At 38.9% G+C, this 25,889-nt stretch overlaps 1 protein-coding gene across 1 annotated transcript in view; it reads left to right on the top strand.

The window, feature by feature from the left end:
- Positions 1 to 16,635, top strand: part of LOC111562872 (contactin-associated protein-like 4) — a 165,124-nt gene extending 148,489 nt beyond the window's left edge. The window contains exons 21-24 of the mRNA XM_055014594.1: positions 2,606 to 2,693; positions 9,308 to 9,526; positions 10,738 to 10,809; positions 11,584 to 16,635. Coding sequence (XP_054870569.1) covers positions 2,606 to 2,693; positions 9,308 to 9,526; positions 10,738 to 10,809; positions 11,584 to 11,780 — 576 coding nt within the window. The 3' untranslated portion in view covers positions 11,781 to 16,635. The remainder of the gene's footprint in view (positions 1 to 2,605; positions 2,694 to 9,307; positions 9,527 to 10,737; positions 10,810 to 11,583) is intronic.
- The last annotated feature ends 9,254 nt before the right edge of the window (positions 16,636 to 25,889 follow it).

Below are 25,889 nucleotides of genomic sequence, written 5' to 3'. Positions count from 1 at the left end.
CCCGCACCATAATCCCCCCTCCACCAAACTTTACACTTGGCACAATGCAGTCCGACAAGTATCGTTCTCCTGGCAACCACCAAACCCAGACTCGTCCATCAGATTGCCAGATGGAGAAGCGCGATTCGTCACTCCAGAGAAGGCGTCTCCACTGCTGTAGAGTCCAGTGGTGGCTGCTTTACACCACTGCATCCCACGCTTTGCATTGCACTTGGTGATGTATGGCTTGGATGCAGCTGCTGGGCCATGGAAACCCATTCCATGAAGCTCTCTGCTGAAGCACTGTTCTGGAGCTAATCTGAAGGCCACATGAAGTTTGAAGGTCTGTAGCGATTGACTCTGCAAAAAGTTGGCGACCTCTTGGCACTATGCACCTCAGCATCCACTGATCCCTCTCCATCAGTTTACGTAACCTACCACTTGGTGGCTGAGTTGCTGTCGTTCCCACACACTTCCACTTTCTTATAATACAGCTGACAGTTGACTGTGGAATATTTAGGAGCCAGGAAATATCACAACTGGATTTGTTGCACAGGTGGCATCCTATCACAGTTCCACGCTGGAATTCACTGAGCTCCTGAGAGCGAACCATTCTTTCACAAATGTTTGTAAAAGCAGTCTGCATGTCTAGGTGCTTGATTTTATACACCTATGGCCATGGAAGTGATTGGAACACCTGATTCTGATTATTTGGATGGGTGAGTGAATACTTTTGGCAATATAGTGTACCAACGTTACGACCAAATATTCGGATATTGTTTTGATCTTTAATTTTTTTGCACATTTGGGAGCAAATTTACTTCAATACTTCAAATGCATCAAGTGGTGACCCTGCAGATTACAACCAGGTCAGTAAACCACATCTTCCGAATGTGTAGGAGAATGAATGGTGGCTGCTAAAAAGGAGCAGAAACCCCTGTGTTTGTGTTTGAGATGTACAACCTTGTTTTTGAGTGTTTACAGCCAGTTTGGTTCATCTGTTACGGGCTACTGCCACTTAGCAGAAGAGAAGCAGCACTCCTTAGACATAAAGGGCTTATTTTAGCTTAATTAAGACAAAATGGTTCTTAATTTCATTGGATTGTACACTAATGAAAACAGAATTATGTAATTAGATTATTTTCCATTTCTGCTGTCTCATTCCTACACACTGGACCTTTACTAATAACTTATTTTATCTTGTTTTCAGATGGGATGTATATTAAAAAGCTGTGTTTTATCAAATTGCCTCCAATAAAATGAACTGACAGACAAAAACCTCAAGCCCACATGGTAATATGTTGGCACAGGAGTGCTGGTCAGCATCTGGTCTAAACTAGCAATATTTGCTTCGGGCTACATCAATACTTATCCAGTTATATCAGCATTACCACTGGGAGCGCAGAACTTTTTTCTTTTTTGGCTCAAACTGCAACTAGAGGCCAGCAAAAACTGAAAACAACTCTCAGGTGGGCTACATTCCTTTGTAAGGTGTTTCAGATTTAACCTATTTTGGCCTAATTTAGCAGTCTGTGTTTAGTTTATTCTGAACAAACTTCAACTGCATCTATATAGACATGCATAACTTGATAGCAAAATACACCAACTGTACTTCTGTACTTCTATCCCTGCAGAATGATTTCACACTTGCTGAAGAACCACAGCTGTCTTTTATTCCAGACCCTTTACCTCCTGTCTTGTATCTGTCCATGAACTGGACTCATGTCTTCTTGTAGCTTTACTTATAGCAGTTTGATCTGTTGGACCATCAGAATGAAGTATTTCAACATATACTGGATTGACTGCCTCGAAGTTTTGTTCAGAGATTTATGATTCAAGGAGATGTACTAACATTTGCTTTGCTACATCTCATCTCACTCTATGTTCCTTTTTAAACGCATCTATATGAGACTTCAAACTGCAGCTCACGACCCTTTCACACATCACTCCAAAGCCTGACAGAAATATAGAGCATAAAATATTAGCAATAAACTGAAACATTCCTTTTCATGTTTTATCTCACCGAAATAATTCACAAAAGAGCACAAGATGTAATGCTTTAGACAGAAAGGTGAGTCTGTATCTCATTTGAATTAAGATTAAAAAAGAAGTATGTGACCCCAATTAAATGTTATTTCAAATCTGGTGATACACCAAAGAAGTAATCAGTATTTATAATTGCTACTTACAAAGCTTAAACTGTCTGACTGAAAACTAAAACATAAGCTTTGGTGTTAAACAGCCTTTAAATGCTAAAGTTCAGTTGGAAACTTCAGGTTTCAGCTCAGACCAGCTCTCTTCTTCACAGTCACATGGTGAGGCTTTCTGTAGAGGCGCCCTCATTAAAATGACTGAATGTTTTTTATTGCAAGTATGGCTTATTTCTCCCACTGAGCTGGTGAGATGAAACATAAAGGAAAAAGCTGCACAGTTCTAAAGAAAAAAACAAAAAACGTCAACTACGAACTAATGGATTCCAAATAGCTGCTGTTTGGGTACTGAAGGAAGTAGTGGCTGTTAAAAAATGTGAGTCTTTTGAAAATTGGTACCTGACAAAATCTGAATGTCATTAGTCTGTTAAGGAGACAAGAAACAACAAAATCTTTATATATTTTATCCCTTTCAGATTGACCAGAATGCCAAAGAAGACTTCAATCTGACATCTGATGGAGAATTTAATGCCATCAAGTCGCTGGTTTTGGGCAGAGTGCATGGTAAGTAGGAGGCAGTAAGAGCAGCGTAGAGGCTCTGTTGGTTTGCAAGCACTCGGACTAACATTCTTTTAAATAAAATCTCTGAGATGTTTGGCCTCATCTGACACTCAGCATGTGCTTTCTGTGAAATTTTACTCAAGTTCTTGCTGTGATGCAGCATGTACAGTATATTACATCTTTTTGTTCGAGTTTTGAATGGCATTTCACCAAATTTGAACACTAGCAGGCATACACAAGAATAGACGATAAATTAAGGGATGTCTCCCATTGATTTGTGTGCTACTATTTTGAAGCTGATTTTGGGTGCTCTAACGCACTTAGTATTTGAGAAAAATGGGTTCAGAGTTTTGTGTTTTCAAGAATGGTCTAACATTCAAACCGCCACTGTAATGTTATATTTGGGTTGTGGGTTACACCACTTTGCCATTCACATCTAGACCAGAAAATATTACAGAACTGAAGAACTGAACAGAAACTGGATTTGGTATAATGGTAGCGATTTGTCAATGTTAAGGTAGCCAGGCCTTAAAATGTACCTGCTTTATCGCCCATTTTCCTCTAAATGGGACCATATTTTACAAAATGAACACTCTGCTATATTGAAGAGTTAAAACTAGCTTTTGAGACCATAAACCCATTGGACAATATTTACTGAGGTAACAAATTGAGTAAGAAATAGGGCCATTTTCTCATAGACTTCTACGCAGTCTGACTTTTTTTTGCCACCAATGACGTCACCCCCTGCTGGCCGATAAAAACACTAACGTATAAGATACTTTTACATTGGCTTCACCTTTAAGATCTTCAGAAATAAATGTCGCCCAAAGCTGTTAGGATGAAGACGAAAATATCAACCGCTTCATCATCCTGAGTTGTGCTGAGTCAAGCTGCAAACACAAAACTACTTAAACTAGTAGTTTAATTGGGTTCTTGTTATACTTGAATCTGACGTTTTAGAACAAGATGTTGTGGGCAGGTATAGAGTTGATGCTAATGCTGACAGACATGTAAAATTGCTGCAGGAACCGCATCTTGGACCCATCATTTTTACTATGTACTCTTGAGCACTCTCCGTTGCCCAGGTCTTAAATAAATAATCCCAAACACAGTCATAAAATAGCATATACTGCATTAGCTCACAGGAATGTTTGACCATTTTTATTTCATAAATAATAATAATAAAAATGTGAGGAATAGATCTCACGCTGCCCTAAGAGTCTTAAAATGTAAAAAAAAAATCACTTTCTAATAGTAAAGAGGACAAACCAAAGAGAAGAAAGGAGGAAAGGTTGCCATGAACCTGCAGCGTTTTATCAAAAATACGGTAATAAAAATGAAACAAAGAGTATTTTTGGGCTAATTCGGATAAAACTGCATGATGAGATACATCATTATATCACACACAAAACTGTCACATTTACCTTGTTGTATTGATGGCCCTTTTTTTTTTTTTTGCATAAGTGTATTATATTTGAGGCTGTGAAATAATCAGATAACTCCAGTTCCCTTTTGTGATTTCTAAGTTTTCTGGCCTTGAGCTGCGAGGCACCTGATTCAGCTGCATGTTGCCCAGACATTCATAGCCAGCCCTATTTCTACTGTATTATGTTTGCATTTGTTACTCAGTGTAAGTGAATTCATCCAGAGACTGTTGAAAATGACTAGTTAAGCAACCTCTTGACTCCAAATTGTGTTGTGTTGGGTGGAGAAATGATGGATGAGAGGCCTGCTTCCATTTCTGCACTGAAGAGGAAGAGAATATATTTGTGGATCAGACAAACAAGTGGCTCGACAAAACTATTAAAGATCAACAAGTTGTGTTAGCACTACAGTTGAATAGCTTGTTCACCAGTCACAATGCAGTGATTTAGGCCAGTGCAATGAAAAACATCTTCTTGTTATGCCTTTTAGTAGCACTTCTCCAAGAACAGAAACTAAGATGAACACTAAGAACAATAATATGGTCATACACGAGCAATGACTGTACATAAATAAGGATGTAGCTACAGTGACTTCACTCATTGGTGTGCCTACTTCCATTTTAAAGCCTGTTCTGTTGCATTTTGACTGTTGCCATTTTAGTTTTTTGAAAGTGAATATAGGGAACAAGGAGTGGTTCTGACTGACAAAAAGCTACCATATGGGCTTGCCTCTGGGTTTTCAAACTCAAGGTGCTGCTTCATTGTCTATTTTCCTCTAAATGTGATAATAATTTACAAAATGAACAAGCCAATGAATTGAAGGGGGCTTAAAACTAGCTACTGACACCATAAACTCATTGTAAAAATGTGTTCCAAGTAAACAAATCAAGTGAGAAGTATTGCCATGTCCACATATATCACTGTACAACCATATTTCTTTTAGCAAGCAAAGTAGTCACCCCCTGCTGGCTGTTAGAAAGAATGCAGGTTTAACGACCTTTAACACTTAAGCACCTTTATCACTGGAAGACTACACCCATCTTTTATATACAGTCTCTGTATACAGGATGTATTGATATGAATTTGCCACATTTGTGTGACGCCTGTCTCAGACAACTTTATACAGCTACCTGTGGTGTTCATCCAGTGACAGTAGGTGTTTGTTGGCCTAAACTACTAGATTTATAGCAAGTGATGTCAAACATTGTACGAATTTTGTTAAATTTAATTGAGTGGACTTGATAAGGTTGCATTTTCTAATACATTACAGTATAAATACTGAACATTCGGCAATAGGCTGAGCTGAAATTCTGTTAAGCGTGCAGTGTGGGCCATTTTTGGCTCTAAAACATCCATAATTAATTAATTAATTAATTAAATTGTTGCATTAATACATTTTTGGGAGCATGTAATATTGTATTTTTCTTTTGTAAAGCCTCAGCTGTAGCTCCAACATACCTGGTCACCATCACCACCTTTACATAAGAGTCCATGTAATAGATGTTTCACTGCAAATAGTCACCATCCCAGGTTGCTTTGGTGCCATGATTTATACACTTAACCACAGAGTCCTGGACAGTGACCTGCAAAAGTGTTGGGATGGGACAGTAATTGGCTCTTTCATGACTTATTCATGTTTTCTCAGAGCAGCTCCATCAAAGACAAACTGACAAACTGTGAATAGCATGAAAGACTGGGAGGCTGCAGGCTGCAGTCATAGCTAACACAGATAAGAGTCACAGCAACCGTTCTGTTGATTTAAACGGAATTACAGCAGCTATTAATGGTAAAACATAAGTCATGCATTTGTAGCAGCTTTCATCAGGGTTGTCCATCAGTACTGTCAAGTTATATCAAGTAAACAAAATGATTCATTTTGCATAGATATAGCTTGTTGAAGTTTTAGAGTCCCTTTGCTAGAGTCTTGTAATGTGTTGTTCACGATAACCAGCAGTTTGCAACTGCAGTACATGTTACTGCTGATTATGTTTTATTAAAACACACCCCAGTTTGTGCTTTCATTGATGCAGTTTATTGAGTGTTTGACATTGTAGTAATCGTTGATATGGAAGGTCCTTAATCTCATTACACTTATAGCTCCACACAAGAACATGAAATTATGTTATTCTTTTCATTCTTTTTATTAAATTCAAGAGAGATTGACCTTGATGGAGCACACAAGAACATGAAATTATATTATTCTTTTCATTCTTTTTATTAAATTCAAGAGAGATTGACTGAGGCTGCAATTGATGTTTGAGAGGCTTCTTGATGCTGAGAAATTGTAGTAATTTGCACTATTGGGCAATAAATTGATCAATATTGAACAGAAAAATTACATTTCAGAACATTTTTTGTTCCATAAATATCCACATCGGTTGCCTTTTTTTTCACCCCAGTTAAAGCAAATACGTAAACTAAATCTACATGTTATGTCAGTCGGATGTAGAGCTCCAGTATGTCACACAGCTCAGTGTTTCGCAACCTATTTTAGCCCCGTCATGTCGGCACGTGACCCTTCCTGTCAAACCAAAAGGAGGCAGAGAGTCAGATCAGGATCACAAAAGCAACAGGAAAGTAGATTTTCTGTCGCTCTCCTCCAGCCCTGTCATCCATCAGCCTGACTAATGGATCCGGATGGAATACAGAGCGACTGTGAGGTGAGGTGATGGAGTGAAAAAGCTGCGACAAGCTTCCAGGCTGCACCAGCGTTTCCTGCTGCTCTCATCAACATGCAGACGTGTCCTGGTAAAAAAAAATCCACAGTCACCTCTCAGTCATTTCAACAGACACTGATGCTGCTGTTTACTGCAGGAATGTCGACTTTCGCAGCTGCTGTTTACGCCGCTGTGAAGGAGCGGAGGTGAATGATGGAGGGGTTTAAGTCAATAAAATGAACAGACAGAGGTGGAAAGTGCACATCTGTCTGGCAGAGTGATGGACTGGATGCAGAATAATTGACAGCCGGCCTGCTGTAAATGGAGAGTGGCGAGCGCGAGTCTGGCATTTTTTTCTGATTGAATATTGATGGGCATCATGGATGCAGAATTGGCAGTGTCATTTTTTTCTGTTGTGCTTCTGCTCTTAGGAGAGAAGACAAATACATGCACAACAGATTTTATAATACACCAGGGAGTCAGGGAATCTGCCAGAGTATGCAAGCTCAGACGGAGGGGGAGGTTATCAGAAAGATCACGCTGTTCCCTAAAGGTTTGACTTATTCACTGTAAGTGTTGCAGGAAAATGGAAAACCCTGGCAGCAAATGACTAAATGGAAGATTTGCCACCTTTTAATTCCCATGGTGGATGATTATCAGCTCCTGTAGCCGACTATTGCCTGTAGATGTTGTCATTTAGTGTGAGGCAGTTTCCCATAGACACAGATGTGACTGTCTGAACACGTGTCCCTGCTGGCCCTCGACATTTTTTTTGCCACAGTGGATGCCAATGCTGGTTAGCAGATCCACCACTCTGGTTGAAATGTCTCAATAACTAATAGGTTGCATCAATAACTAATAGGTTGCAATGGAATCTGGTACAGACACTCATGTCCCCGTTGGTTTACTACAAAACTAATCACATCTGCTTCAGTTGCACACCATGCCAACTCTAATTAGTAAGTTTTCATATGCCAACATGCCAAACAAGATGGTTGAAATACCTGTTTTACATTAACTTGGTAGCACAGCCATTGTGAACATGTTAGCTTAGCTTACCAATGTTAGCGTTTCATTTAAAGTAGAACTGCACAACCTCACAGAGCTCCAGTCCTTCCTTCATCTATTTAAAAAGGCTGTTAGATTATAATGTGCAGATACTGTAATATTTAATACACTGAGTTTCTCTTTCACATATTATATCACAACACAAACATGTCTGCTAGGAAAGAAATCCAGGAAAAAAATAGTTTATTCTAAAAACAAACAAACAAACAAAAAAAATACATGTTGTACTATAAAAAAATAGTCCACAAGTATTGAACTCAGTGCTGACAAACATGACATAATTATGCATGTTTCAACTCAGCCTCTCTCATTATAGTTCAGTTCCTTTTACTCTTTCAATTTGTATGGAAACAATACAATTTTTCCAAATTTACATTAGTAAACTGTGCATTGGAAAGCATTTAATTAGTGTACTTTGGACAACTAGCTGAGTTATTTACACAATTAACAAAAAGCCAGTTGGACATTTTGAACTTTCAGATATTACATACTGTGATGCCAAGCATAGGGGTTGCTCAAATGCAACACGAAGCTCCATCCTCCACATGTCCCAAATAGTCATAAAACACATTTTAAATAGAGAATGATTAATTTATTTATAATAAAGTGAATGTGACAAACAAGGGATGTGGTTGAAAGCAAAGTCAGTGATAATGACTAAGCTAACTTCGGCCCAAGGTCAAAATAAACAAAACTCAAACACCTGCCTAACTTAACTTCCATCAGAGAAAACAAGGTTGAAACAAAAATGGCAGCTCCCTCCTACCATACATTACCAAAGTATCTAACAAATGTTACACTGTGCACATGCTGTGCTCGAAGTGTGTGGGCTAGTTGGAATCAGGTGAACGATGGCACGCCCCTCTGATGTGCAGCCAATCCCGTGCCGACCCAACACCCTAGCAGCCAATCCCATAGGCGATACAGGACACTCCTATTTGAATATACGGTAGTCACCCAAATACACACTCAGATACACTACCGTTCAAAAGTTTGGAGTCACTTAGAAATGTCCTTATTTTTGAAAGGAAAGCATTTTTTTCCAATGAAGATAACATTAAATTAATCAGAAATACAGTCTAGACATTGTTAATGTGGTAAATGACTATTCTAACTGGAAACAGCTGATTTTTAATGGAATATTTTCATAGGGATACAGAGGAACATTTCCAGCAACCATCACTCCTGTGTTCTAATGCTACATTGTGTTAGCTAATGGTGTTGAAAGGCTAATTGATGATTAGAAAACCCTTGTGCAGTTATGTTAGCGCATGGATAAAAGTGTGAGTTTTCATGGAAAACATGAAACTGTCTGGATGACCCCCAACTTTTGAATGGTAGTGTATGTACAAAGCAAGGAAGCATACACAGAACACAGAAAAAAAAAATATGCATACGAACGCAATCATAACAGTACATTTTAGACATATTTTCAGCACTTTTTCTCTCATTGTGTTTGTCTCTCCAGAGTCCGGTGACTTGGATCCAGACCTGGCCAGGTTGGCGTCTCTGGGTTTCGCCGGCTGTCTGTCAGTGGTTCAGTTTAACACCATCAGCCCTCTGAAAGCAGCTCTGCTCCACCCGGACACCAGCCCCGTCGTCATCAGCGGACCTTTGGTTCAGTCCAACTGTGGCTCTGCAGGTTCAGCCAATCCCTACGCTGAGGAGAACACACACCACCTGTCAGGTATGAAATGGACAAGTCAGTTAGGTCTAAGAGACATCACAATTGTTGTTGTTTTATGTTTCAGATATAGAACTTAATTTATTTGAAGGTTTAGAATACTTCACAGAAAACAAACTCCAAACACCCAAGCTCCTGTCAGAAATGTTCAAAATAGACATTTAATATATATTTCTTTCTTTTTGAGCTTAAAGTTGGCTGCTATTCTGCAACAGAGGTCCAATGTGTATTTCTACCAGTCATTTGTTTGCATTCAGCTTTAGAAGGAACAGCAAAAGACAGGTGAAGTTTGACTTTTAAGTTAAAACATCAGTACATGATAATGTAGAAGCTCGGAACTGGATGACAAACTCCCTCCAAAAATACAGTTGAGCATTAGAGAAGAGAAGCTCCACTCAGTGCAGCTGACAGGAACAACAAAAAGGTGCACTTTTGTTTGTCACACTGGATTCCTGAAAGTATCTCTGGTTTAACTTCTCAAACCTGAAGCCTTTATTATGTAGCATGACCAGCTCCACTGCTCCACTCACTCAGACTAGTGGGGGGAAAAAAGAGCAAAATAAAAAGAGCCAGTTAATAATTTTAGAAAGTGTACTTCTTTGGACACAGATTGGAGTCCAGTGTAGTTAATGGCTCTACAGCACTAGAGGGAAACTTACTGTAAACCTATGATGCCACATAATCCAAATCTCTGTTCCGGTCTGCCTGCTTTGGAGCTTATTCCAGGATTACAGTTGCATGGATCTCTTGTTGACTTTCCATTTTTGTGTCAAAACTGGATGAAAGCTGCTTCTAAAGGCCTCATTTAATCACATGGAATATGCTGCTTGTTTTTGGGAGACTAATGACAGTATGCTTTAATTAATTCAGAACACATGAGATTCCTTTAGGATTTGCTTCTTCTGAGCTCACTCTCATCCAGTTGTAAATGCTTCCTTGTAATCATATGGAGAGCTGATGCTGTATTCTCTGTCTGATCTGAATTATATTCTGATTTTGTGATTGATTTTCATTCCTGACTATTTCTTTCTCTTCTACTGTGTTAATTTTTCCTGCTGTTGTACTTCTTGTACCTCCTACATATATTTTTGCTCTCTTCTCTTATTCCTTATTTTTTCTTGGTGCCATTTGGGTTTTCATTTTGGTCCTACTATTTCCTTATTTTGGCAACATACCCTCCTCTACTATCCACATTTCCTCTTTCTCTGCTCTAGACCAGTCTGGTTCAGTGGGTTCAGGTCAACCTTTAGTCAATGCCATCAGGACTGACTCGGCTCTGATTGGAGGTACCAAACTTCTTTCACTGTTCTTGAACCTGTTTCTTGTTGTTTTTAAGCATTCTTTTGATAATTATTATCAATCATAGTGCCTTTCACCTATCAAAAAGTTCAATTTATTGGACTTTGGTGCATTTGGGATGAAGGACAAGTTTAAAGGTTTCTTTGGGTGAGCAAAGTCATGGCCAGATGTTTAACTCAAAGACAGTAATGTGATGTGCAAGGCAGGAGTCCATTTAAAACTTTGTTGCTTTGCCTCACAGATTGATACAAAATGAAGACTCAAAATTCAATCTATAATTGTGTAGATGGAAAAGTTGAGTCCCTGCGAAAAGTAATTTAAAACTGTCCAGTACACAAAGGGCAGCTCACCTCATTAAACCTATGCAGGGATGGTTTGCTGATGAGCAAACTTCTCTTTTTTGCCATTATCTTAAAAAGCCTGGTCACTTTTTAATGTAATGTCGAATTAAATTGATTTCAGGCGGACTTTAGAATTCAAATTAAGTGAAACCTGCTCTCGTTTTCCCAAATGTGCTCAACGAAGCAGAACCAGCTGAGAGATTCAAAAGATTTACAATGGTGTTCAATGTCATTAAAAAGGATAGATCAGCGAGATAATCAAAACATTAGAAAGTAGAATTACTGTATTACAAGAGAAGGATCATTGTTCTGATTACTAAGAAGCTACTGCACATCTTTGAAGCACTCATGCACAGTGAAATTTGAAGACATACCCAATATTCCAGCCTTTTTAAGTCTTGAAATGCCTCCACTTTGCAGGTGTCATCGCCGTGGTGATCTTTGTGATTGTGACTGGCCTGGCGATTACTGCCAGATTCCTCTACCGGAGGAAGGACACGTATCGAAACCAGGAAGTGAAGGGAGTCAAGCAGGATGACAGCCCAGATTTTCCTTTCAACAACCAGGCCGACTCCCAGAATCTCTCCACCGAAAACCCAAAGGAGTATTTCATTTAACTGGAGGCCCGATGACCTGATGTGCTGCTGAGTTTCAGGAGCTGAGGGGCTTCAGACAGGAGTGTCCATCACACCTCGGGGCTTGGCAGTGTACTCAGGAGCCACTCAGACATTTTCTCACAGAAGTGGCTCTACACCACGAGGAGAGCAAAGGAGAACAATCCACACAGTGTTGTCTCTCTGCTGCTTTGCTGTAAATTGTGAACATACTGATACAACCAGGCTGCAGTGTTGGACTTTGAGGTGTTAATATACTTATGTCAGCGACTGTAAATATTCTGAAATGTAAATGTTGAATTCACGTCTTTGTAACAATCTCTGGCTAATGTCACTTTGTCATATAGAAATGTTGAAAGTAACGGAGGTGTCAGTATATTTATTGTGTGTGAGCAGGGAAATGTGAAACTGTGTCCTTCTGTGGTTGGGTTTCACCCAGAGAGAGATGGAAGTGAACTCCATGAATTTAACAAGGTGTCTCACTAACCATACATAAATATTTTATCTTTACTTCTGAGTATTTTATTTTTTTGACTTGCCATCTTTTCTCCCACTTACTTGCTGTTTCGCTGCACAGCAAATATTTCAGTGGAGAATGATTCTTTCACCATATGACAAAAATCTTTCCAAAATTCTGAGCTTCTTTGTGGATTTACCAAGCTTTAAAGCTACATCTGATAATAAAAAACTTGTTAAGCCATCACGTGAAAACTCAAAGCTCACTGATGGAGTGCTAATGTCCACCCAGGCCAGTGGTTTTAGAGGAAGTCATCTGGATCCACATCAGCATTAAACTGGTTCTTCGTTTGCCCATTCTTTTGCTCCACCTGTCCACCCAGCTTCATGAAATTCAGCCTGGTGGTTGTGATGTAATCTTGCTGACATGTAGAACAAACAGCACTGAAAACTCAACCTCCTTGTTGGAGGTAATAATGAGACAATGAACTGTGAATGTGAATCAACTGAATCTGCAGCTTCTCAGCTTTTAAGAGCTCTGTAGCGAGTTTAACCTCAACGGTTTGCGGTCACGCTCACAATTTAGTGTTGTGGTTCAATCTTAGTGTCATTTTTGTTACCAACTGGCAGCTGTTAAGAGAAAAATCCCACTGCGCACTGTCTAATCATCACCATAATGGCAGACAAACAGCGTTAGCATGTAGCTGGTGAACATTATAGAGCATTTAGCAGTGAAAGAGCTATGTAGTTTCCTCAGGAGTTAGTAGAGACCAAAACCAGAGCTGAAAGATTTAGAATACTGGACAGACACTACTGGCTAAAAGTTTGGAAGCAACTTCAAGTTCCTGTTCACAATGTCTTTCTTAAAAACCATTATAAATTCTATGGATTTTGGGGTTAGTTTACTGCATGATCTGACTTTAGTTTAATTGATATGCACCATTTCCTCAATTTACCTTTAGGTATACATTGATGTTCCCAGGCAATTGCTGAATAAATGCTTAGTTTTAGAGTTGAGAAGATTTGCAAGTCACAACTTCAGTGCAAAAGTAAGAAACAAATCAGTTTGCATTATTCACTTTAGCTCTTTGGCTTTTGAGAGTTTGCACACAAAAATCCCAGTGAATCTCAACTGAGTCCATATCTCTATAACTACCACAGAAACGGATAGAACGAAACAGCTGAGTAAAGAGGCAAGAGTAGTAAAAATGTATTCTGATGAGTGACTCTATATACTAATCATGTTTATTTTGTTGCAGAGTGCACCAGTGAAACTACAGTCTTTTCTGTACAAATCTGATCTTGTTTCTAAACTTTTGACCTGTAGTATAGAATCTACAGGATGGACACAAACAAGAGTACAAGAGTCCAAATGAATGATGTGACTGTCACTGCTTGGTGTGTAAACAAAATTTGCCATAAACTCAGTTCTAGTTTATTTGGTAAAAGTCTACTAATCGCAGAGCAACTGTATCTTTTCAGTAGTTAATCTGAAAGTTACTGTATAGAAAGGAGATTACAGAATGAAAATACACTGAAAGGCTACTTCTGAAAGTCCATATGTAACATTGATATAGGTTTGTTTCGATGTACATCTTAAAGATTAGATCTTTATCCACGCAATGGTCCACTGCACATACAGGCAGGTCATTTCCAAGCCAATCAGAGTCAATCTACATTTAAAATTTGAGCTTGATGCTGGATAAGACAGAATAGACCTTTGAGAGACAGCTACTCACCTCTGCACTGAAAGTTTCACTGAAACTACACAGTCATCTGAAGCTACAAAAGTTGACTCAGCACATATCAAAGTGACCTCAATTATATAAAATAGTCCGAGAAACCCCCTTTGCACTAAAGAAGTTGTTTCTTTCTTAGCTTGATTCACCAAGTAGAGTAAAACTTATTCTCTTCAAGGTATTCAAACAACTTAGAAAAACTAGATCTCTGGTCTATGGTTTGGATTTATATAGAAAACTTTTGTATTTGTTTTTGTCTGGTACAGTCAAGGTAGAGATGGATTAACTTGGGCACTCAGTTTATTAGATTTATTTTTTTGTTAAGTATAAAGACTTATCAACAGGAAACCAACACAGATCCAAAGACCTTGACCATTTCTAGACTGCAGTCATATGTATGGTTCATGCAAAAGCCTTTACATCCACTCTTTGCTTTTTCTTTGTATCGCTACTTACAAGTTTTAATGTTGCCTGCCTGGAGCGTCGTCTCTGTCTCTCTAAACAGTGAAGCTTTTAACACAGACTCTATTACACCGTTTCTGTCTGTCGCCTCGTTCGCTGCACGCAGAGACAGTTAATGTGTTTTCGAAAAAGGTAATCGGCTTCGATCTGACAGGTGGATTGTGATTCGCTTGAAAGCAGAGCAAGATGATGAGAACGAGACAGGAAGATAATCTGAGACACGAGCAGACGTGGTTATAATGAAAACACATTCTGATATTAACGCAGGAAAATGACTCGAATCCCTTCATGTGTTAATCCAGCTCATGTGTAAAGGGTGCTGATGATAGAAGAAGCAGAGAGAGGATCGACAGCAGCTGTTTATCAAACACACCACCGTCTCTCTGCGAGAACCCGTGAAGCACAGATGGGATTTTAATGACAAAAGTTGCTAAATCTTCAAAGAGCATCTTTAAACTTCATCACCCCACAACAGCGAGTGATGGCAGGGTTTTGGTTCCTGGTGTGTCACAGTCGTCTCACTGTGGACTTGATGCCCAAGTTAACAAGTAGCTGTCCCCACTGTGGATTCATTCAGCAGCAGATGCTCACTTTTAACAGGCTGAGGAGTAAAACTGGATAAATAAACTAACTTAGTCTACAATCTGGCTCATACCGAAACATTCACAACTATTTGTTTATTAAGAATTTTCATTAACCCCAGAGGATGAATCATACGGTCTTTGGTGATTCTTGATTTTGTCCCCCTGTGTCACCATGAAGTTGACATGTTTGTTTTTTAATTAATGTTCCTGACAACTGTTTGGAAATGTGTTAAATATACACAGCATATCCATGGTCCTCAGAAGATGAACTGTAATAACACAGCCTCACACCAAAATGTGTAAAAGCTACGTTGATCCACAGTGCAAAGTATATTAGTTTCAGAATAAAGGCTGTGAATTTGTGAGATGCCTCCATTTTTGGACGTATTCTTTTCTATTGCTTTAACCGGTGCTTATTTTTGAGTAATTTGTTGTTTTCAGACATTTTTATTCACTGTTTTCAGATGCCGTTTTCTGTTGCTCTTTTTGAATCATTTTCACCCACAGTTTTTGGTCATTTTTAGGCGCTGCTTTCAGTCTTTTTCAGATGTTTTCTTAACTTATTTTCACCCATGTTTTTTGATCATTTTGAGATGCTGTTGTCAGCTACTTTCAGTCACAATTTTCAATCAAATTTTATACCATTTTTAGTTGTTTTTAGCCATGTTCAGTCACAGATTCCAATCATTTTGAGTAGCTGAGAATGACTGTAAGCAGCGACTGAAAACAATCGCACATTGCTTTGGGTTACACTTCAAAACTACTTGGTTAAATTCAGCTACCAAAACCACTTGGTTAGGTTTAAGAAAAGATCCCGATTTGGGTTAAAATACACCTATAAAAATGTTAACCACCAACCCACAGTAGGTTTCCAGGTTAATGGGTGAATAGTCATGCGACATGAAAAGCCCTCAGAGCAATTTTAAAGCCTTTGTTGTGGAAATCGTATGCATTCAGGCTGAAGACCACCTCAACTATTTTTGATGAGACCGGGTTGTAACTCCATCCTCATTCGATTTACATCATCTTCAGCCGTTTTAAGTGTGAGCTGGAATATGCTAGCATGCTAACAAAATAAACTAAAACGATGGTCAACAATGTTCCAGATAAACATGATGTGAGCATTTGCCTGAATGTTTCAACACTGAAAACCGCCAAAATGTTGTGTCTTTAGCACATAATTAAAACAATGTGCCTGTATTTTAAATCAAATTATACCATGAAACAAAAAAGATTTAAAGCAAAAATCACCCTAAAAATACAAGCCTGTAGTTTGATTTTAAGCTTGATAAATATCCATCATATCATGATTATTATACGGAACAACAGTGCTGTAACAGCTACATATTTGAGCCACTCCAGACACATAACAATGTCAATATTTTGCTGACAGTGATTTAGTTTCATTTCTGGCAAGATTTGTAGTTAAGCTGAACAGTTATCAATGTAACAATTACAATGTAATGGTACGTAGTATTGGTGAATAACAGTGATGTCAGTGAATTTAAGTGACATGCCATGAAGAAAAGAAAATGTTATCCAGAAGATTTTAATCATCTTCCGATCATTTGGTTACAGATAAATCCTGTTTGATGAAAATAAAAAGTTTTTTTCAGAGACTGACTAGGTTTTATTTGGTGGCTTTTAAAGCCAAATGGATGGGAAGACAGATACCTCTGTAACAACTGAAGAAGTCCTACAGTAATACTTTTCCCCCCGCAAACATGTTCAAACCAACAAAATTTGAGAATTCTATTAATTCTGATGTGTGCTATAATCTGATACATATTCACTTTGCAAGTTTTGTTGTGAAAACTAACCTGAATTCAGCCCCATTTCTGTTACATAAAGCCAGAATCCAATCTAAATTTACCCTTCTGTAGCAAATTCAATTACCCTGCACTTCCCCGTTTATTTTTGGTTCTTCTCAACTTCTTGTGAGAACATTTAATTGCTGATGGCTGTAAACATGAGCGATGGGAAACATGAGGAGGGAAATATGTAAAGCCGAGATACACCCAGGAGCAAAGGATGTCAAAGTGATTCTCTGTGACGAGCCACTTAGCCTCTCTGCTGGTTTAAATGCTCAGATGCCTCAAGTTAGAGATGACTCAGCTCCCTTACATCAGCACTTTATAAATCTGCTCTTATTGGTTGTGATCAGAGGCCAGATGTGAAGCTGAAAACTGCCATCTTCAGCTGCGATATCAAAGACTCACTGAAGAGAAAACTCAAGCATCATAAGGATCAAACAATCTTTACAGCCATTTTGAATGTAAATGTGATAAATATTCTGTCTCATCTTTAGGCAGAGCAGTCGATTCAGATAATAAATTCCATTTTCTTCCACTCTGTGAAGCAACAGAAGTTTGAAAAATACATTGACACGATTCAGCAAACATCACATTTTGGGTTGAAATTGTGAAGTCCAATGATTTGTTGACCAATTTGTGGACTTTGTTCCACTTTCTTTTGCTGTTATAATTACTACAAACACAGGATTGTCTTGAACATAACGTAAGAACATATCAGATTAATTTTCTTGCAAGGGCAGTTTTCTTCTCGTTTCAAACCTTGAGAAAATATGCTGCTAACATGAACTTTGAAAGAAAGAAAAAAAAAGATATTTGTCTCCTTTACACAATATTGTGAGACCTGTCTCACTACAAAATGTCTTACAAGTGTTCATTAGCAAAAGGAATGTAGTTGTCATTGACTGGAACTTTGATTAAACAACATTTAATTTTGTGGAAAAGTGGTCATTAAGTAAATGGATGTTCAGATGAGTAGTCAATTAGAGAGAGTGATTTTGTTGTTTTCTATTAAATGTTACATTTTTACTACAGAAAATCAATTTTACATTTAATTTAATCAAAATGCTCACTTGCCCACTTAAAAAACAGATGTTTAACTACATTTTGAATTTTCAGGTATAATTTCAGAACTGGAAGTTACTAGGAAGTAATTTTCTCTGGATCATCATATGTTGTTTGACTATTTATGCTGTTGTAATGCAACAGCATTATTTTTTTCTAAATATTTTTGGGGGATTTTTAGCCTTTATTATTGTAGACAGTGGAGAGAGAGAGACAGGAAACGTTGGGAGAAGGACATTGCAGTAAATGGTCATGGGTTGGACTCAAACCCATGACCGCTGCGTGACTATTGGCCCTATTCATGGGTCGCCTCCTCAACCTGTTGAGCTACAGGGACCCCCGTAATTTTTTAACACAAAAATAAGTTATTATAGTTCTGTTAGGATCCAAATGCACAACAATAGACAGACAGGCAGGCAGGCTGTGAAACCAGAAGCAAAGTTTTACTTGGAGCCGATGCATAATAATAAATCCAAGCAGGCAAACAATAACGGTGAGTGCAGGCATAGTCCAAAAAAAAAAAAAAAAAGTAATCCAGAAAACAAATGAGAGAAAAAGCTAGGAAATGGATGGTGTAGCAAAAGATACAGACAAAACACTGAGGATAATACAATATAAAGAAGAGATGAACCTACTCCTCAAAACAGGCACTGATAGACTAATTGAACTTAGTTGAAACTAATGAAGACGAGGCAGGCAATCAGAAAGGAGGGAAAACACAATGGGAGGAAGCAAAGCACAGGAGCGACACAAAGGAAGGAACTGCAAAAATAACTGAGTGGCACATTGACACATGCAGACAATGACAAGAACAAAAAGCACAGCAATCTGAACTATATAGGTGTTCAGTTTTATCAAACTGTAACCCAAGGTCTCAGATAAAACACAGAAGTATCATTTGAGTGCTTTTACAGTCATTCATGAATAGAGAAAGTGTTTAGTCGTAGCTCAAGATGCATCAGCATTTTACAACCTCCTCCTAAGTCAGTGTTTTACATTTAAAAGTGCAGTGACTAAGCTGAGATTTGCTTGAGTTGATATTTACTCACTCATGGGATTATTTCCTATTTCTATCTCCTGTCTGCCAATAATGCAGAGGCAAGGATGTCTGAGCCCTGCAGAGATCTGGGAGTCTTTTTCTCCTCTTACTATTCCTTCAGTCTCTGCCTGCCTTTATTTTGATTTCTCGGTTCATACACTGTTTAGCAACAGAAAGTCAATCCTCCCTTCAGTAGCTGTTCACACCTGCACTCTCCTGCTGACCGACACCTGGTCTCTCATTGCTCAGTTTTCATTTATGAGGCTTAAAATGAAGGTAATTTAAAAGATTAAGATCTTGTGTTACTTTATTCTGAAGAAAACTCAGGAAATTATGTGAATATGGCAGAATAATTCAGCACAGTGACACTGAAGTGATTTTAAAAAGCCAGCATTTACTGCTGATGCTGTAATAATCCAAATGAATAAGGCTGCTGTATCACATGTTTCCTCTTAAAAAGTAATTTAAAGATTAAGATCATTTTCATTGAGTGTGTCAGAAAGAAAATGAACAGAATAAATTATTTTCAACACTGGCTCAGAGCCAAAGCTTCTATTTTATTGTTTCTCATGTGTAAAAAAGTTTTGAGAAAAACTGACTGATTTTACCATTGTTTTACAGCAACATGTATGAACGATTAAAAATGCCTAAATGAAAAACAAACGCAAAGAAATAAAGTGGAAAAATAGAACACATTACATGTTAAAGGTGGCTGTAGAAATAGTTTAAGGCAGTGGGGCACTGGGGTGCATCTTATAGGGGGGCTCCAAGCCAAACAAGTTGGGAACCACCGGTTTAAGGGAAAGTAACTGACCCTAAAAAAACAAAAAAACACTACAGATGATGCAGTCTCCACACCTCTTCATATTGCACTGACACACAAAGAAACCGAATAGTTATGTGAGCATGTTTTTTTTTTTTTTTTTTTTTTTTTTTTTGTTTAATACATTTTGTAGATTTCAGTTCTGGGTTTAATACAGTTATCCCCCATAAAGTATTCAGAAAACTAAAGACTCTTGACCTGGCTTCCTCTGTGTTCATGGACCACAGAATATGACAGATGAGAAGCACATCTCCACCACGCTTACACTAAATACAGGCAGTGTGCTGATCCCCTCTTAGCCTACTCTTCACACCTCACACCTCTTCTACAACTCCACAATTAAATTTACCCATAAAACCACAGTAGTTGGCTTGATTTCATATGATGATTAAGCTTCATACAGACTGGAGGTGGATCATTTGACTAAGATGTGCAAGGACAATGGCCTCAAAAACAAAACAAATGATCACTGACTTCAGAAGATCAAACAACAAGGGACACCTCCATCTTCACATCCATCGAGAGGAAGTACAGAGTGTGGACAACCTGAAGTTCCTTGAAGCCACCGTCTTCAGACAGCTGACGGTCCAAGCACACATTCCTGCTGGTAAAGAAAAAGCTCACTAAAGACTGTACTTGGTCAGATAGCTTAAGCAGGCCAATCTCCTGCAGTAACTACAGCTGTACTTCTTCAGGAGTCAAGAACATTCTAACAAACTGTGGAACAGAGGAAGGAGATAGATAGTCCAGTGCATCGAAGTCATGGTCCGAGTTTTGTTTTGGGAGATTTCTTCCACTGTGCTTTCCTTCTCAGTTTCATCTCTTTGTCTACATGTACCTTTCATGTCTGTCTTCTGTTGCTTCCTGGTTTATTTTCTCCTTCCCTTGTATGTTGGTTGTGTTTCTACATCCTCCCTTTGTGCAGTTCCCTCCTTTCTTGATCCCTTCAACAGTTTCACCTGTGTCTTGTCTCCCTAATCAGTTCTGCGTCGTTATAGTCCTGCATCTGTCAGTTTGTCTTGTTGGTTTCCTGTCAGATTCTTCTCCTTGCTCCTCTGGTTTGTGTTTTTATTCTTTTTTTTTTGTTTGTTTGTTTGGATTTTTATAGTCCTGCATGTTGCTGTGTCTTTTGAGAGTTTGCCCTGTCTGCAACCCTGTTTTGCCTGCTGGAAAACTTTCATGTTCAACAGTTACCCTTCCAGCAAGCTTCTTTATTAAAGTTTTTGTTTTTCTTGTTATCACAACCTGTCTGCACTTGGGTCCTATTTCCTGAGCTCATTCACCTCAGCATCTATAAAAGGCCAACAGCATGTACAGGAATGGCACACACCAGCACACTGTTCAGAGCTACTAAATGTTAACTTTATGTACCATAAAATCTTTCCTGGTTGTAACACACAGACAGCAGCCATCCATCCTTCAGTCTCATATTTTGCACTCCAGGCAACTCAAGGCGTCTACTTTGTGGGATTCTGTCATTAGTAGTTTGTCCAACTCAAGTCAGTGTTTAGTGTAATTCAGACAAGACACTTAATTAGATTTAATCATTTATTTTGGAATGGCATGCATTTGTGTTTGGCAGTGACTCTACTCAAATGATGCTCTGGAACAATCTGAGCAAGCATGACACAGATAGTCCCTAGGATCACAAACCTCCCAGCAGAGCCTGAGATTCACAACATTTGAATGAATACCGTGTGAACACAGAAACAAGGAGACCAACCTAAATAGTCATCATTATAGAAACTCCAATTTACGTAGTTTTAATGTCTAATTAAGAACAATCTGTTCTACAGTCCCACAAAATATGAGAGACATCCATTCCCTTAATTCTTTCTTCCTCTGTGGATTAGAAAGTGTGTTTCTGAAAGAGCAGATCAGGTTTGTGGCTTGTTGAGATGTCAGGGAAAGATGTGCACTGCTCCCAGCTGCAGTGTTGCCAAGTCAGCTTATTAGAAGCAAATTTGGGCTTACTTTTCTGTAAAGCCACTTGCAAATCTCATCAGTCATGGGTTGTGGGTTTTTGGGCTTGTTTTCTAAAGTTTAACTGCTTATTTACCATTTCTTGTGCATAATGCATATGTCTTTCATTTTAATCAGAGTTTAAAAAAATGTAAGTTGTTCAAAGTTTTCATGTTGACCGTTTACTGTCTATTTACTGCAAACAAAAATAAATGTATCTATACTGTTATGCAAGAGGTCTTTCATTTACACAATGTGGCAGTTCAGCTGTTGGGCTTTTTTTGGGCTTGTTTCCATTGAGCTGCTTGCTTATTTCTATCATGAGATCTGGCAACACTGCCCAGCTCCTCGTCCTCTTACACCAACTGAACAGAGTAGAAGCAGCTGTGTGCTGCAGCCCTCTGTGTAAAATTGTCAGAATTCTGAAACTGAACCTTCAAAAAGGAGGAGATCTAGGAGGAGAGAGAGATTTGCAGATCTTTAGAGGCTTGTGTGGCAGCGATGTGGTGAGCATGGAGCAGATAGAATGAATGAACGCTGCCTTGGCTATAAAGCATGCTAAGTGGGTGGGCTGGACTTAAGTAGAAAACAACTGGACAGAAAAGGGCCTTGTGATGCTTTGACTCCGTGCCTGTATGAACTAGCAAAGCTCCATGCAGTCAACACATCACTGAAAATTTATCTAAGTGTCTGAAAAGCCTCCTTCAGCACCATCTGTTGAAACTGCAGACAGCCATTCAACAACGTAACAAATGTATAGTCAGTGTCTACAGCTTGTTGTTCCACTGGAAGCAGTGTTAACGTGAAAGGCCGTCTCTCTTAGCAGCAGTAATAACCTCCGCACAAGAGTTCGACCCCCGAGCTACAACTGGACAGTTGATTGATTTTCATTTTGGCACAACTAGCTTGTTCGACATGAACTGCATGCCTACTGGAAAGCAGATGAGAGCAGAAGGCAGTGACTATGAGCTGAGGACTGTTTCCAGCAGCCTTCAGTCTGTACAAGGAGTCAGAGACATCCATTCTGTTATCTGATTCTGATGTTGTAATATACTAAAAGACCAATCAGTGTGTATGCAATAATTTTAACTCTGACAGAGTCGTCTATTAAAATGCTTAACAGGCAATCAGATCCAATCATGGTTAAACCGAGAGCCAGTTTTTCGGGTTGAGAGGATTTAAGATAAACTTTGATAACTCACTGGGGGAGTTCCCACGTTACAGCAGCTAGATACAAATGAAGGTATTTTTAAATAACAAGCGATCAAAATGACACCACAAATTCAGTTCAATTCAATTCAATTTTATTTATATAGCGCCAATTACAATCAAATATTCTCGAGACGCTTTACAGAACCCATATGCCTGACCCCCAGAGCAGTCCTAAGGCGACAGTGGCAAGGAAAACACCCTTTTAACAGGGAAAAAAAACCTCGAGCAGAACCCGGCTCTAATGTGGGGGAACCATCTGCCTGCTGGCCGGGCGGGTTGAGAGGGACAGAAGAGGTAGAAAGGTAGAGATAGAGGGATGGAGGTAGAGGGGTAGAGGTAGAGGGGAAGGGATGGAGGGGTAGAGGTAGAGGGTTACAGGTGGTGGGAGAACAACCACAGATCTGAAGCATCCAGCATCCAGCTCTGGGACCAGGGACACTCAGAGAAAGGACACAGAAAGAAACAGAGTGAATGTAATGCAATAATGGTATATATAGTAAATACATAGGTTGTTAGAGAAAGGGCTCAGTGCATCAAGAGAGGTTCCCCAGCAGCCTAGGCCTATAGCAGCATAACTAGGGGCAAACTAAAGGGACGTCAAGAGGGGAAGTCAGTTGTGCAAATGAAAACACCAGCTCACCCCGTCAGGGTCCCCCAGTCAGCCCTAACTATAAGCTTTGTCAAAAAGGAAGGTTTTAAGCCTGGTCTTAAAAATAGAGAGGGTGTCCGCCTCCCGAACCCAAACTGGGAGCTGGTTCCACAGGAGAGGTGCCTGATAACTGAAGGCTCTGCCTCCCATTCTACTTTTAGAGATTCTAGGAACAACAAGTAAGCCTGCAGTCTGAGAGCGAAGAGTTCTGCTAGGATAATATGGTACTATCAGGTCTTTAAGATATGATGGAGATTGGTTGTTAAGAGCTTTATATGTCAGAAGAAGGATTTTGAATTCTATTCTAGATTTAACAGGAAGCCAATGAAGAGAAACCAATATAGGAGAAATATGATCTCTCTTGCTAACTCCCGTCAGTACTCTGGCTGCAGCGTTTTGGATCAGCTGTAGATATTTCAGAGAGCTATTGGGACAACCTGATAATAAGGAATTACAGTAGTCAAGCCTAGAAGTAACAAATGCATGGACTAGTTTTTCTGCATCACTCTGAGACAGGATGTTCCTGATTTTCACAATATTTCTCAGGTGGAAAAAGGAAGTCCTACAGATTTGTTTTATGTGTGAGTTAAAGGACATGTCCTGGTCAAAGATAACACCGAGGTTCCTCACAGTAGTACTGGAGGCCAATGTAATGCCATCCAGAGTAACTATATGCTTTGAAAGCAATTTTCAAATCAAAGCCAGAAACTGTAAAAAGTAGGGTGAAAAACAAGACAGAATGTTTAACTTTCCATAAGGTTCTTGGACTAATGTGACTTCCAGTTCGATTGGCAAAATTAACCAAATCTTATTTAAAAAATCTTGATATTTCATCAAAATCACTGTTATTCTGCATGTCTATGTGAAAAAAATAGCTGAAAAATAATCAGCTTAAAACAGATTATATAGACAGACTAAAATGATGTACTCCTATGGAAGTAACTCGGCTTCAGCTAACAGTCAAACAATTTAGGGACTTTTCAGCTGAACTGCAGGCTGTAGGAGGCAAATATTTTCTGACACTGATATTACATTAGAATTGTAGAATTCTGATTTGACTTGCTGAAATGTTGACTTGACATCAGGTCTCAGATTTAATTCCGAAGAAAGAAGAGTGATTCATCCCTTCTGCTGCACAGCCCACAAAATGGTTCATTTGACGCAACCTGACTCCAAAATAGTACATAAATCAATTCACAATTGACAGTTTCACTTAGATGCTTTTATCCAAAGTGGCGTACATATGAGAGTAGATACAACAGGCGTAGGTAGGCGGGGCAGCACTAGGGAGCTTGCTTAAAGGTCCTCACTGGACAACTCTACCCTAACCGGGATTTGTGCCAAAGTCACAGGTGTTAGTCACTGAGCTATCAAGCGAAGGTGAATTAAACTCATCCAACACTGGAAGGAGTTTCTAACCAATTGTGGACCACATGAATGTGAGGTGGGTCTAAAGAAGGGTGCTACTCTGATCTAGATCTGAATTCAGGCCCAACAGAGCACCACTGAGACCTGATGAAGGGTCTTGCTCCCATGATTGAACAGCTCCTGGATGATGCCATGATACCACCATGCTATTTTTTGTGAACTTTAGCACTGAGAGGGTCTTCTCTTCAAATCTGGCACAGATGTTCACTTGGACTCATTGATGAACTGAATAAAATTTGAAGATCAAACTTCACTGTAACCTCACAAATTTTTTTTTTCCATAACTCAAGAATTCATACACTTATAAGCACATTTCAGACAAATGTGTGATATGATATAAAATGTTGTCATGTCATTTTATTCTAAAGGTCAGAGGTCGTGCCTGAACAGACAGCTGTAACCTGCAACTTGACTGGTTAGCAGAGGCAAACACATGATCAAACAATGGAGAGAGAATTTTTTTTCTGTCTTTACTGTTGCTTTAGGGATATTCCTGTTTGCTGAAATAAATTATATCATCACACTTAAACATCACATCAGCAAGTGTAAACTAAAGACCTTATTTGAACTTCATGAAGTAAAATGCTCTGGTGTGTGAACCATTTACAGCCTTAGCTACTTGTCAGTGCCTCATTTTCTGTCTATTTTCTTTTCAGCCATTACCAGAACTCACTGCTGTGGTTACACAGCTCCACACTATAGTAATATCAAGGGCCATTACTGCTGATCTACAGGTGGGGACATGCACACCTAATGGTCTACTCTAAAATAACAATTTAATTTGCTGCTCCATTCCAAAATTTAGTCAATTTTTACAAATAACCACTCATAAACTGAAAGTATTAAACATGTAAGGTAAAAGGTTTATTTTTATAAGTGGAG

This window comes from Amphiprion ocellaris, chromosome 10 (genome assembly GCF_022539595.1).
Source record: "Amphiprion ocellaris isolate individual 3 ecotype Okinawa chromosome 10, ASM2253959v1, whole genome shotgun sequence".
NCBI lineage: Eukaryota > Metazoa > Chordata > Actinopteri > Pomacentridae > Amphiprion > Amphiprion ocellaris.
Note: the sequence above shows the minus strand (reverse complement) of the source record. Positions and strands in the feature narration are given on the sequence as shown.